The sequence below is a fragment of the Melozone crissalis genome, unplaced genomic scaffold (assembly GCF_028551555.1).
Source record: "Melozone crissalis strain CALT ecotype California unplaced genomic scaffold, PUWL_Pcris_2 ptg000039l_1, whole genome shotgun sequence".
Classification (NCBI taxonomy): domain Eukaryota; kingdom Metazoa; phylum Chordata; class Aves; order Passeriformes; family Passerellidae; genus Melozone; species Melozone crissalis.
The window spans coordinates 7,618,727-7,633,131 of record NW_026535817.1 but is presented as its reverse complement, the minus strand read 5'-3'; the positions used below and the strand labels follow the sequence as shown (position 1 = coordinate 7,633,131).

General features: G+C 43.6%; 1 protein-coding gene across 1 annotated transcript in view; it reads right to left on the bottom strand.

Annotated features, from left to right (window-relative positions):
* Window positions 1–11,827, bottom strand: part of TRPC3 (transient receptor potential cation channel subfamily C member 3) — a 33,057-nt gene extending 21,230 nt beyond the window's left edge. The window contains exons 1-2 of the mRNA XM_054283750.1: window positions 11,341–11,827; window positions 2,643–3,414 (exon numbers count right to left, since the gene is read on the bottom strand). Coding sequence (XP_054139725.1) covers window positions 2,643–3,414; window positions 11,341–11,564 — 996 coding nt within the window. The 5' untranslated portion in view covers window positions 11,565–11,827. The remainder of the gene's footprint in view (window positions 1–2,642; window positions 3,415–11,340) is intronic.
* Window positions 11,828–14,405: the final 2,578 nt, after the last annotated feature.

The window sequence follows — 14,405 nt, the reverse complement described above, 5'->3', positions numbered from 1 at the left end:
ATTTTTTTTAATTTTCAGCACTTTTTTTTTTTTGCTAAATGTCATGCATCTTCCAAGAAAAATCAGGGCTCTGTGGTTTCTTTGAATCCTTTCTCCTAAAAGGAAAATAAAACAAAACCTAAAAATCAATGTGATCAATCAGGTTTTCTTGAGGAACTGACTGTCATGAAAGAAGGTCCTAAATCACCTTCCCACATTTCTAAATCACTTGTGCAAACACTGGTTTGTGCATTAGAATTTCTTAGTGTAAATGATAAGCAAGAGGGGCAGACTGGGCTTTGCATATGCAATGGATGTTCAATTTAACAAGCATTCACCAGGAAACTTGGCCCTCAGGTGTTTTTAAACGGGTTCAACCGATGCTCTTTCTCTGAGGGCAAATCACCCAGAACAGTATTTTCTGTAGGAATGCTCTGAATCCTGGAAGCAGAGCACACACAGGAAACATTGTGGGCCTTAATGTTCCATAGATACTGAGAATAAATTGTGATTTAAACAGATTTGTCCATTTTTTTCTTGTGAGACAGATGAAGTATTTTGCCCATTTTTCTCCACCCTGAAACAGTTCTGCTCAGTGCTGTGCTACAGATTGAATTTGAGTGGAATACTGGAGAATTTCCAGTGATGATCCTAGAGGAGAGTGCAGCAGAAGTCTGCAGGAATGCAAATGCTGGATTAGAAGCCTTATCCTCTGGGATGTGACAAAGCACACAAGTTATCAGCCAAACACCTTCAGATGACAGATCTGTAGGGAAGAAAGCACTGAAAAGGGAGTTACAGATGGGAGGAACTCCAGGGAAACACTCAGCTCTCCCATCAGGCTTGATAGAAACAGAAGAGAAAAAAAGAGATGTGACATCAATGAGGAGAGTAATTACTTCACTGGAACGTTTTGACACTGATGAGAAGCTGGAACTTCCACCCCAGCAAGGAGTCTGGGACAATTTTTACTGTAGGTGCCAAAACTGAATCATCTGATACACCTGGCAAGATTAGTAGCCATGAAAGTGCTATCCAAAAATACTGAAATCTGTGAAAACAGTGAATTCTTGGGGTTTTAGGCATCCCAAAATAGCAGGGAATTACCATTTTAAAAATGGAAATAATTTTTTCAAGCTCTGGTTTGAAATTAAAGCTCAATCAAAAATCTTCACCTTTTCTCCTCCAAAATTTCAAGTTACCTGTTTTTCTGATGAAATTTGTATGCACGGTGTTAGTACCTGTGAGATGGGAGTCTCCTATTAATTTCTTTCCACTGTAATTTTTCTATGCAATTCTAATCACCTACATCCTTGCCTAACAAAAACACAATGCAGCTTGCCCTAATTTAGCTTTTGGGGGCAGGGTACTTTTTCACTTGAGGAAAAAGAAAAATCTGACATTTTTTCCTGAATAAATACATTGAGGAAGTATTCAATTAATGTGCCAGGTTACACAATACACAGCATGGTAAGAGTGAGTTCCTTCAGCAAAGAAAGGAGAGGAAGGGTTAAAGCTGAATTTTACATTTCATCAGTCTGTGTTATAGTACATTAATCCTTCTCACCACTGAAAATTTATTTTTTAAATTCTCTTTTAACTCACTCAGCTGAATATGGACCTATTATTTCTCAGGAATTTTCCTCCTCTTCTGTTAAATTTCACTTGGTTAATTTCTGCTCCTTTCTCCGGGTTGTTGTATATTCCTTCTGAGTACTCCACAGGGTAAGCAGTGTCTGCTGCTGTTTGGAGAGGTTAATGCATCCTTTGTCTCTCTCAGATCATCTTTCAAGATATTAAATGAGCAAGTGGTAGCCAACACTGGCCTTGCAGAACCCCAATAAAGTTGCTGTTACACCCAGAGACAATGCTGTGAATATCTCTACCCACTGAGAGCAGTCTGTCATTCCCCAAGCCAAGCTTTTCTCATTACGAGCAGATTACTGGGGTTTGATTTTTGGTGGGGTTTGGCTGCAGGGGGAGAATGGAGAACAAGAGGAAAGGTCCTTTTCAAGGAATCCAACTGAACAGGAAAAGCATTTAAAAAACCACTGGGCAACAGTTAACTAAGCCAATAATTGAAACATATAAAGAAGGCAGAGCACTGACATACAAAACCAGATACAGCTGAAAACCAGGTAAGAGGACCAACATCTGTAAGCAGTCTAACAGCTGGTTTTGAACACATGACATTCCTAAAAGGTGCATCCAAAAAAAAAAAAATCCACTCTGGGTATTTTTAACAATTTGGAGACATCAGTCAAAATCAGTACAAATTAAGGTCAGTGCTGCAGTGCCCCCAAGAAAAGCCAAATATTTCTGCTTTTTGCACTTATATTACTCAGCATTTGTAACTAAGAACAGTCCTTGTGTGCTGCAGCAACCAGAATTGTTTTCTGTCTGCTGCAAGGTTATCAGAACGCACACTTTTTCCAGTTTCCAATTTTACCAAATTTCTCCAAACACAGCAGGTGCAAAAGCAATTTTATACCATTAAAAATTCCTTCTAAAGGCTTATGTATCAAGAATAAAAGAGACAATAAGATGAGAGTATTTGTAATTGGAAAAGTAAAACATGGGGAATCATTTCAGCATCTAAGGACAACATGAAGTAGCAGCAACTTTAAAACAATAACAAAGACAGAGAAACACAAAAACATTACCTTGAATTCTTTTTCAATGTTGGCCAACTTGGCAAGTTCATTACTGAGTTCGAGAGCAGTGAGCACTGGATCTTCGCTGGAGAGGGACAGATAAGCCGGACTGGCCAGTCCTTTGTAGGCATTTATTCTTGACCTAGAGTGACTGAAAGAATCATGTTTTTGCTTCTCTGTACAGTCATTACATTTGCAGAAATAATCATGAGGTCTTTCTATCCTCGCTCCTTTCATCAACAGCATGTGCACGACTTCGTATTTTTGGCAGTGGGCGGCTAAAATGATGGGAGTGATGTCTGGAGAAAAGCGGGTACCGTCCTCGTCGTAGGAATAAAAATCATCATCCTGGAGCTCCTGCTCACACGGGCTCAGAGTCAGTCGCTTGTTTACCGAAAACCCGGGATGATTCAAAATTGCTTCCACTATCCTAATGTAACCCTTGCTGATTGCGAGCAGCAGGGCATCTCCGATCCGTGCCAAGTTCTCTTTTTTTAACAGAAGTTCTGTCACTTCCAAATGTTCATTCCCCACAGCGAGCTGCAAGGCGTTCTGGCCCATGTAGTCGACGCAGTTGACATTGAGCGTCTTTGACTCCTCGAGCATTTTGCGCACCACGGGGATGTTGCCGTACTCGGCGGCGTCCAGGAAGCGCTCCTCCTCGGCCGTCAGGCTCGTGCCCCTGTTGTTGAACATGAAGGCCGGGCCCCGGATGGCCTGGCGCCTTCCCTTCTCCCTCATCATGGTCATCCGCCTCAGGGACGGGCTCTCTTCGATGTACCTAAGGAAATCACGAGCGAGAGGTAACAAATTTTCACTCCGGTGGTAATTTGTAACTTCCAATCCTGCGGCTGCAACAGCTTATTTTGTGCCTTGTCCTTTGCCCGTTTTCTGACAAGCAGTATCCTGAATTGGGATTGCTCTTGCTTGTCTGCAATCTAAAGGCACTCACAGGCTCAATGCCTCAGGCCACTGGTGTTCTCCTAGCATGGTCAAGATTTATTAACATTTTTCATTCCTTTTAAGACATTGCTCCTCTTCAGAAATCCCTCCCATATATAAAATGAAAACTCATCTACTGCTTTCAGTAGTAATTAATATTATCCATCACAGGCATTCAAGCTGATGGTATAAGTAAGGCAATACTTAATACTTACCATGTTGTAGATCACATAAAAGTGAGGTGAAAACACATTTTCTTCAGGGTGTCTTGCCAAGCAACACATGATGAAGCCTGATCACAGCTTCTCGTGTTACTACTAGAAATGTTAAACCTGGAAGCTTCTACTCACAAATCACTTTGGTCCAATTACAGATTTTTGGATGACAATACTAAATACACATTCAGCAGACTTTCTACAAGTAAACTGTTCACAGGTTCCAGGCACCAGGAGTCATCAAGTACAGACTGGGATCAGCTCTCACTCCAGGGGACTCCTGCAATGTTGTGGATTGTATTGGGCCTGTTTCTACATCACCCATTTCAGGAGCTGAGAGGGGCTGTGTGAACTTTCTTGTACCATGATCAAAAAAAAAAAAGGCAAGTCAAAGAGTTAATGAGTGAAAATTGGGATAACTGCTGCACTAGAAAGAGGAAACGTGGCTGTAGGAAAGAAATGTTTTAAAGGAAAATGAGAACCAGCAAACCCGTGGATACTCCACAGAAACCAGTTGCAAAAGAAGAAAGAGGGAGGAAAGAGAAGGGTAACAGATGAGAAGAATGGCTGAGCAAGCTAATTTGGCAAACACAGAAACTGGAATTATGAACCAGTGAATGTGCTCAGAGAACAGGCAGATGGGATGCTGAGCTGGATCCAGCAAGGCAAGGAAACAAGAGAGGGGCAGGGAGGCTCACAGCAGTGAGACTGGACAGAAATTGCAAAGAGAAGGGACCCAGGATGAGAGGCTGAGGAGCAGCCACTGCCTAGCTGGAGAAAACAGCAGCAGGAGACAACTGCCTGGCAAGCTCAGCAATCTCCCTTGCCTTTTCTAGTCCAGCTGAACAGTGAGGAAGGCAGCCTCCAGCTGCTATCAGTTAATCCAGTAGCTCAAGAGACAGAGATCACTTTGGATGATTTCATGGGCATGGAGACACCAAGTGCTGCTGATAAACAACATGACTTAATGGAGGTGTGCTTTGAATACACACAATGCTCTACATATATATATACACACACAATACATAGAGACAAAGAAATCTTTCAAGTTGCAAATTTGTTTCTTAGGTCCTACGTGCCTCTGTTCCTCATCTTTAGAAAAAAGAACAGTTGGCTCCCATCTTACAGGAGCATTGTGAAAATTAATTTTTTTTTCACTTTGCTGAAAAACTCAAGACACAGGAGTAAAAGGCCAGACAGAAAAACTGAAAAGGAAATTAATCCTTCTACCCTCAGTGCATTAGAAGAGATGTGAGTCCATGTAATGAATGCCAAGGGCAAACCAAAATATTAAACAACCCTTTTTAAGCAAACCCTGTCAGTCTGCAAAAAAGAACCAAGGGAAAAATGCCACAGACACCTTTGGGCACACAAGGGCTCTGCATTAAAGTGGACACAGTAGCATCTGCATGGGCAGCTTTGGAAGGCAAACATCCAAACTGATGCAGGTTCAAATCCACAGACAGAGAAACAGCCTCCTAAGTGCTGCTGGGGGTTGATTTTTGAGGGTGTGGTCTCTCAACAAGGAGCTCTGTTGCTCTGTTGCCACTGCACAAAATTTCCTGTTGCCATCTCTGGATGCAGCACTGCCGGCCCCAGGATTTCTCATTGGGCAGAACTAATTGCGTCCAGGTTGTAAGGACAGGCCTGCCCTTGCAGCTATCTACATCCAAATGTACAATCTTAATCACTTTATCACAGCCACAAACATCCTAAAACCCAGCCCAAGCCCTGGGCATTTCAGAGAACACAAACGGGCAGCTCAGTTGCTCATCAAGCAAAGAGACTGTGAAACTCATTAGCAAGGGCAGGTCTCTCCTGGGATGAAGCATTTGATCTTTTTACCTTGTTATCTGTGGCTGCCATTTCTGGACTACCTGAAATAGCCTGAGTGGCACCACAGAATAAGCAATGTTAACTGCTATTTACTCTTTGAAAGATGTGGCAAAACTGCTCTGGCAAACATGACACGATCCATTCTTTCTTTTTTTTCCCCACTTCCATACCACTTTCTTTAAATCTATAAAAAAGGCTGCATAACAGAGAGGATTTGTAACTCTGTTAAACACAGAATTGATTTAATGCCTTAAACCTCAGGCATATTTCCCACTTAGGAGTACTCAGAAATAAAGACTTGAGCCCAGAGTGCACATTTTGAACAGCCACAGTTCGCTGCTGTCTTATTGCCCAGCAAAATCAGAAGTAAAACCAGATACATTGTCTTCTCATAGTTTCTTTTTAAACAAGATCTTACTGTCTTTGCTGTTACACTTCCACTCATCCTCCACATCCAAAACCACACAGATAGAGAAATGTAGTGTTTAATGTTATGAGGAAAAAAAATCATAGCTATTGAAAATGTAACAAAGACAAAACAAATTGACTCTTGCTGACTTCTTGTTTTAAGAAGACTCTAAGCTGCCACTTTGAATCTCATTTATCTTTTATGAAATACACAATACATTTTTTCTTATATATTCAGTTTAATTTTTCAGCATAATTTGAAATATGACATTTATTTTCATTTTATCTACCTTCCTTTCAAACCCCACTATCTGGGTGATCACTGAGGTTATTCATCTGACTTCTGCAGAGACACACACATCTCCTTTCAAAAGTGTCCTCTCAAGAGTGGCTTCCTAGGAAGGAAGATATCCTTAACTGTAAACCTTTTGACAGAAATGATGGATCTGAAGCGACTGCAATACCTTCTCAAAATAAAGATGGACGATGCTTGGTATTTTAATGACTAAAATATTGTCAAGGCATCTCCAAAAAAAACAAAAAGCAAAAACTCTTGTGCAGCGCCACAGGGCCACGAGGCTGCTGTGTTCGTCCACACTTCTCCCCTCTTTTTTTCCACTTTTCCCTCAGCAAATTCAAGGACATTGAAGCCAGCATAGCTCTGGTCAGAGTAATGCATGCAACAATCGGGTACAAGGTCTCCTATTCCTTTTTCTGCTTTCCTTTTCTCACATCTAATATTTTAGCTATCCCAAAATATGAATAAAATAGTTAGTTTTTAGTTTTACATGTTTGACCACTTTCAGCATATTTTATATGTATTATCTGCCATCTGAAATAATCAAACCAGCAAAATCTCAAGTTGCATCTGTCAACATCACTAGACTGGCTTAAAAATATGATTAAAATAGAACTAAGTGTCCATTAATTACTTGTGTTCTATTTGCAAAGCCTTGAAAGTTCAAATACTCAGCCTTGTCTCTGTAAGGTACTGACAACCTAATTTAAAAAAGGGGAAGGAGAGATGGGAATCACGATGCTCCTCCTCCCAACTGTTCCAAATAGTTGAAAGAACACATACACAAAAACATCAAGATATCTTCAGAATGCATGGCAATAAAACCACAAAAGAACCAAGTAAGAAAAATGCCCAATTATTCTGTATTAATTGGCCAGTAGAGATAAAGAAGGATGGAATTGGAGATCAGCCATGTTAACTGAATGAAGCACACCTGTCCCACCACACCTGGACACGTTTCACTCGGCCCTGAGCCTGCAGCTGTCTTGAGGAACTCCAAAACTGCATTGGAAAGGAGGAAGAATGTCAGGAACTGTGCAGCAACCTTCAGGATCAGTCATTCCTCAGCTCTGCTTTGCAGCAGAACTCCCACCTGAGTGAGGCCAAGGCTCCTAAAGGAGCACAACACCTTTCAAGGCCTTTCCCTGATGATGAGCATCACAAGCTCTCAGACACAGCAATGTTGTGTGCGCTCTGAACAATTCATTGGTCCATTACAGACCTGGTAAATAAGACGTACAAAAACCTCTCCTACATTATAACATGCTTTTGCTTACCTCAAGTATTTGCATTTAAAATGTATGACCTTCATATGGGAAATAAAAAATTATTTTAAAAAAGATTTTCCATGGAACAATCAATGCCCACTTGTCTCCGGTTTTACTAAGACCTTACATTGCATCATATCCTTGCCTGGTCAGAGTTATTCCTACAAGGAATGTACAAAGCAAGACATTTGAGCAGCACAGCAACTACAAAGGACTGGAAAAAAGCACAACAATCTCTCTGCTTCTGCCATGGGCTGTTTCAATTACAGATTTCTACTGTTACTCTACCTATCCCTTTTCATGTTCAATCTAGAACTGCAGCAGAAAAGAAATGTGGGATGGAGAGTTGACCTGAGAATTCCTTTTTCCTTATCCCGCTCATTATCTACAGCAATCCAAAGGATTTATAGTCTTGTTTCTAAGTCTACTTTTAAACACTGCACACAGCATAAGCAATTTTAAAGGAAAGGAGAGTAGCTGAAGAAACAGACATTTTATCCTGGGTCTTCCCCGATCCATAGAGAAATTCATGCTGAAGAACAGGCTGTTACTCTCCCTGAACTATCACATGCAATAAAAGATGGCATCAACAATTTACAAGCAGTTTACCCCCCTGGTAAACTACAGCACATGAGTGATCCTGATTCCGTTCTAGCCCTGAAAAGGAAATGCAGCCCAGTGGTAACAGACAGATCTGATAAGCACACAATGCCAACAGCTCTTAAAAGAAACAACACCAGAGTCAGCCGAGCAGGAGATGCAGATCGTGCCTCTTGTTCTGCCAAGAGTCACCTCTGAGGCCCCAGTTTGAAAATTAAAGACCCATAATTGCCTTACAGAAGTGCTCAGACACACACACACAAGAGCAGTTGTAGCTAATGTCTCCTGAGATTTCTCAAAGTAAGCCATCTCAAGTGTTTTACTTGCTACTGCAGCAGAAAAAACCAGCTCTTCCCTGGGAGGAAGCAGCTCCAGGCTCTGAGCAGGACCACAAGCAGCGCTGGAGGGGCAAGCCCCCATCCTCACTGCCTTTCCCCTCTCTCCAGTCTCTGCTTCCCCTGTGTCAGAATGGGCCAAATGGGATTAATCTGTTTCTTCACCACTAAAACTGGCGTCTCCTTCATGCATGCTGGCTCATGTTCCAAAAAATTTGGGAGTCCCTGCACCAAAATCCAAAATGCATTAAATGACAGCTTCCTTTTCCTTTCTGTGAGCTACTGCCTGGGCTTTCCAGAAGAGGGAGGCTAATTCAGCTGAACAGCAGAACATAAATCAGGCCAGCTGCAAGATCTGACTGAGGTCTGTACTCTCCCACTGGTCTGAAACGACACAATCCATCATCCAAAATGCCCTCATGTCATCTCACACAAGTGCTGGCTCCAAACTGGAAAGATTTAGTCCAAAAAAATGGAAAAAAAATTACAGTGAAATATCAGGAGGAGGTGTACATGCACTTAGGGGATGGAACAAACTCCTGCCCCATGAAACTATGCAGAGCTTTTTCTGACCATTACTCTTCAATAACTCCTCAAAGGAAAATACCAACCATCAGAATTCCTGTGGGAAAAAAGGACCATGTATTGATGGCAGGAGGGCATCTATGCACACACAGAACAAGGCAAACATCTCACCAGGAAAGAGCCAAGTTAACAGGGCTGTACCAACAAAGAATTGTAAAGCTCCTTTGAAACTTAGTCCTTTCTTTGTGTTCTGCCTCTCTAGCCAGAAAACTACACTGTGATTTTCAGAGAGACTCGGCAAGTCAGGTATCTGATGCCTACTACATTTAATTTACAGGTCTTGTCCACCTTTTCCCCACTGGGGCATGGAGTGCCCTGTGAAACAAGTACTACCTCCAGTCTGCAATCTTAGTGGGAATCTGAGGTTAATTACTTTTTTTCCCCAGCCATATTTGGCACAGGAGGGAGCCAGCTGTACACTGACAGGCACTTTGCACAGGCTGCTGCTTTCAGAGATTTCAGAACCCAGCGATGTCTGCCTTCATGGGCACACTCCTTCACATCTTCCTGCCTCTTCCCCTCACACCTTGTGCTGAGTATTCACACTACAAATCCTTCCAGCCAAGGACTCTCACTCTGTGCCTGCTAAAGCCTGACATGTGTCAATCTGAGCACAGCAGGAGCAAGCTGATGCTCATCTTTATCTCATCAACATGCACAATGATTTTAGGCACTTGCACCAAACACACAATGTTACTCCAGGGCAAAAATCCCACTGCTACACCAAGGATAACCACAGTCACATAACAGGGAAAATCTAATTCTGTGTCTTTTGCCTCTATACACAACAGTTCAATATACTCTTACTACATTAATCCATGTCAATTCTTTTGTCAGTCCATTGGGCTCACAGATTCCCAGGATATCAAGAATTATCTACCAGAAACAATTCCATGAGACAGAGCTCACTCCAGGCTCAAACACCTACAGCTGTGTAAACTGCACTCCAGTTTGATCCCCCCCCTGCCCCGAGGTGTAGTACCCATTTCTTCAACACAGGAGCATGTCAACCTCTCTAGAAGGACTTGGGACCCAGAAGTTGAGGACTCACAGCTTACAATTCATCTGAGCCAGCTTCAACTGTCTAAAAATAATGTGTCCAAGTCTCTTTTCATGGCAGATAAAGACAGGCACCTCCAAAAAAGAAGATAAATTGCTATACTACTTTTGCCGCTGCTATTTCTGCTCCCATTCCATCATCTACATGGGAGTCTAGACAAGTAACTCAAGCACAACTAACTTTCTGACAGCTGAAGACATGTGAAAGACCAATTCACTCCAAGTGCAAATTGCTGGGCACAGGGTATTTGTGAAGAATTTATGCACAGGGATGGTAAACCCCACCATTATTTGTGGTTATCCCATTCTAAACACTACCCTAATTATTTCTGTATTTTACAGTTTTCTCTGGGGTGATTTTAATTAAGGCTTCTACAGATGCTGAATATCTTATCTTAAAACTCAGTGTTTGCTATCTCATAATTAAAATATTTAATTAAGAACTAAACATTGTCAGGAAAACAAAATAGTCAAGCAATCCTCTGAGGTTAAGTCTACCTAAACTGCAGCATGATATAAAAATTAGTGAATTATTCATGGACAACCTACATTTTTGAAGTCAGGGAAAAGAAAGTTATCACCCCTACTAGTAACATTGAATGCATTTATTTTACAGTAAGTGTATTTGCATGGGCAGCATCTCTTCGTGTATCTAGATAGATAGTTGTTTAGGATTGTGCCTTTGAAAATAAATGGATATTTTGGAAAAGCACATCCAAACAGGATAAGGCTTTTCTGTACAGGTGTCCTAGATTTCTGTGGGGAATTCAGTTTTATCTCAGCATAGCTTTTAAAAATATATAAGAATAAAGCGGCAGCATTAGCAACGGGTTCTCTGAACCTTAGCCGAGCCAACAATTGGTCAATTTCCCGGCAGCTGCACTTCCACCCAGAGAGAAAATAAGAAACAAGGAAGGGATGGACTCTTCTCTGCCCCGGCACACACCTGTGCCCGCCCGACGCCGAGGAAGCAGAGCCGGGGCTGGGGAGGGGGCCGAGGGCGGGCCGGGGCACTCGGAGCCCCTCGGGGCGCTGGGAGCCGAGCGGCCGCTCCCGGGATCGGCCGGGACGGGGCCGCACCCCCGGGCCCAAAACTCGCCGGGAGCCGCATCCCTGCTCGGGGAAGTTGCCCCTCCGAACACCCCCCCGGGCCCCACTTACATGGTACTGGCAAAAGGGGGGGGCGGGTAGTATCCGTAGGGCTCCCGGAGGGTTTTGACAGCTCTTTGCGGCGGCAGAGGGGGCTCCGGCCCCCCATTGACGCCTCTCCAGCCGCGGCGCCGGCGCTGCTGCTCCTCTTCTTCTGCCCCTTCCTCCTCCTCCTCCTGCTGCGGGGGGAAGGTCACTCTCCCCTGCTCCTTGCTCTTCCTGCCCTTGCTTGACATGGTCAGGGTCCCCTTAGGCGGGGGCGAGCGCCGCTGCTCCCGCTCCCGGCCGGCCTCGTCCGGCAGCGTGTGCGGCGGGGAAGGAAGCAGGAGGAGGAGGAAGGAGATGCAAGCCCTGCTCGGCGGGGGACAGAGCACCTAGAGAGGACAAACCTCTCACCACAAACCCACGGCCACCCCGCCGCCCGTCGGCAAGGCAGCGCGATGTGCAGCCTGGCAGCGGGAGCCAGGAACTGCTGGCGAGGCGAGCAAGAGACAGGGCTGCCAACAGCGGCGGCGACTCTGCTCCCCTCCTCCTCCTCCTCTTCTGCCTGTCATCATCCCTCACTAGAACGGCATCATCACGGAGGCAGCGGGGCCACGGAGAGCGCACCCGCCTCCCACAGCGAGCACTCCGGAGAGGAGGAGGCGCGCCCGTCCCACCTCCGCCCCTCAAGGCCTGGAGCGGGGGGGCGTGAGGGGGCGGCGCTCTGCCCCAGGAGCGCTACAAATGCCCCCCAGCCGCCCGCTGCTGCTGGCTTGGGGTGAATCCTACTCCTGCCAGGTCGGGTGTGAGGGGAAGCCTTTGGGAGGTGCACGCCGAGTCAGGCGTGAGGGGACCCCTGAGTAGGTGCTCGCCGAGCCGGGCGTGAGGGGAAGCCCTCGGGAGGTGCCCGCTGAGCGGCGACGAGTCCTGAGGGAGCCCGGAGCCGTGAGGCGGGGGTCTGTCAGCAGCAAGGTAATTCTGGCCAAAGCGGCCCAAAAGCGTCCAACAGCCCGGCCAAAGCTGTACAAAGCTCGGCAGGTGCTTAGAGAAATATCCAGCCCCACATTGGAAACAGGTGAAGTTGAAATTTGCAGTTAAAAGAAAAAAAAGGTACTTTTGACTGACTTACCGAGCAAGCCGATGTTCCCCGAAGTGTTCCAGATGTCTCTGCCTTAGGCTTGACTGTTGTATTTCTGTGTGGTGCCAAGCTGAAAAACAGTGGGAGGATGCTGAGACGCCCATGGCATGTAATCAGAACAAATTATGCTCTATAGAGCCCAGTCACAAAGATTCTTCCTGTAGAGACATATTACCTCTTCCCTTATTAGGGGATTTTTTTTTTTTTTTTTGGTGCATTATTTCACAGGGAAAATTATTTTGTGAGGGCAACCCCTTTACAATCAAGGCAGAGCCTGTGACCATTTTTTTTTTGCAGAATGGTAGGTACATATAGAGTGCATGTGTTAATTTATATATAATAAAGCCTTTACTTTGTCTGCATTGTGCTGAGATGCCATTTTTCTCTTGCTTTAAACTTTTTTGAGCAGTATGGGTGTAAATTTCCATGAAACCATGTTCCAAATCTGTATTCAGGTGCTGCTGAAGTTGAAATTTATTTAAGCTTTCCTATTACTTCAGAGAAAGCAGACTTTTTATCCACATATCACCACTAGGAAGAAATTCTCGTTTGTGAGTCTCATCAAGTAGTCTTAGTGTAACATACTTGTTAGCTCACACTGTTTTCAGTACTGTCCCTGGTTTTGCCTTTGTTGTTTTCTGTATGTACAAAGTTTGTCCTTGTGAAGCACAGGAAAAGCCAGCCAGGGGTTTCACAGAGATAATTTTCTCAGCTGTAGCTGTGAAGGAAGAGGAAGGCTTTGTTTTCATCAACTTAATTAGCTTGCATCTTGAACTGTTTAGGGAAGTGGGTTTTTATGTTTTTCATCACATGCAGAAGCCCTTTGACTTTCAGTGGAATTATGTACATAACAGAGCAAATTTTGCTCTCCCAGAAACTAATATATAGTGTAGCTACTATAGCTCTGAAGTGCTTGGTGTTAATAATTTCAGTCTAGGTGTCTAACCTAATTATACATCTGTATTAGTGTTATACATTTTAAAGCACAGCCATGCAGCAATCTGTCTGCATCAAACCTTGTCTTCTTGCAGGGATCCTTTGACTCAACAAATGGTACTGCCCATATTGTGTTCTTTTTTTTAATAAAAGTCCTCTGTTATTGCAGGGGGGCTACAGGAATGGACTTTCAATTGCCTTGAGTATTTCCCTTGAGAACAAAACATGAAAGTACAGCTGAAAGTCAATGAGAAATCCTCTTGCCTCACAAATGTATGCTCAGAGCAAGGCCTTCACATATCAAGGTGTGTTTGGTTTTTTGTTTGTTTTCTTTTCAGAAACAGATGGGAAATTGTTTTAATATTAGTTCTTAGTTTTAAGGAAGTTTTGTTCTTGCTTTCTTCATTACATCTCCCATGATTAACTTGAATTGTGTTCTGTGGGCTGTGGTTTCTTTTTCATAATTTGAGTATTGTGTACTAGAGATTGGTTTGCTGTTCCTATAGTGAAAGGTAATGTTCTATCTGTTATCCAGATATTATCACTAATAATACTCTGGAATTCATCCTTGGAAAGATGACTTGGAAGTCGCCCTTGCAGAAACCTTCATGATACATCTCTCCATTTCAAGGGGTAAGGTGATAACTCCCTGAGTAATCTTAGTACTGAAGGACAAAGGTAGGGTAAAAACAATTTACCAAATCCTTTTTTCTTTCTCCCCATACTGTCACAGAGCCCCCAAGCTGAAATAGATGGTTCCTTAGATGTGTTTAGATTAAGTGTCATATTCCCCTTTGTTTCTTTCCATGAGATCCAGCCTAAAACCAGCCAGCATGGCAACAAGAGAATCCACTGCAAATCTCCAAAGTACTTTGTATGGTTACAGTGTTAGAAATAATGCATATTTCTAAATGGAATGTGTAGGGTAGTTCCCTTGGTCACAGTGAAGGGGTTTATAGGGAATTTACCACAGTTTGAAGTGTTAGGCTGTTACCATTGGGTCAGGGATGTGAGAATCCTG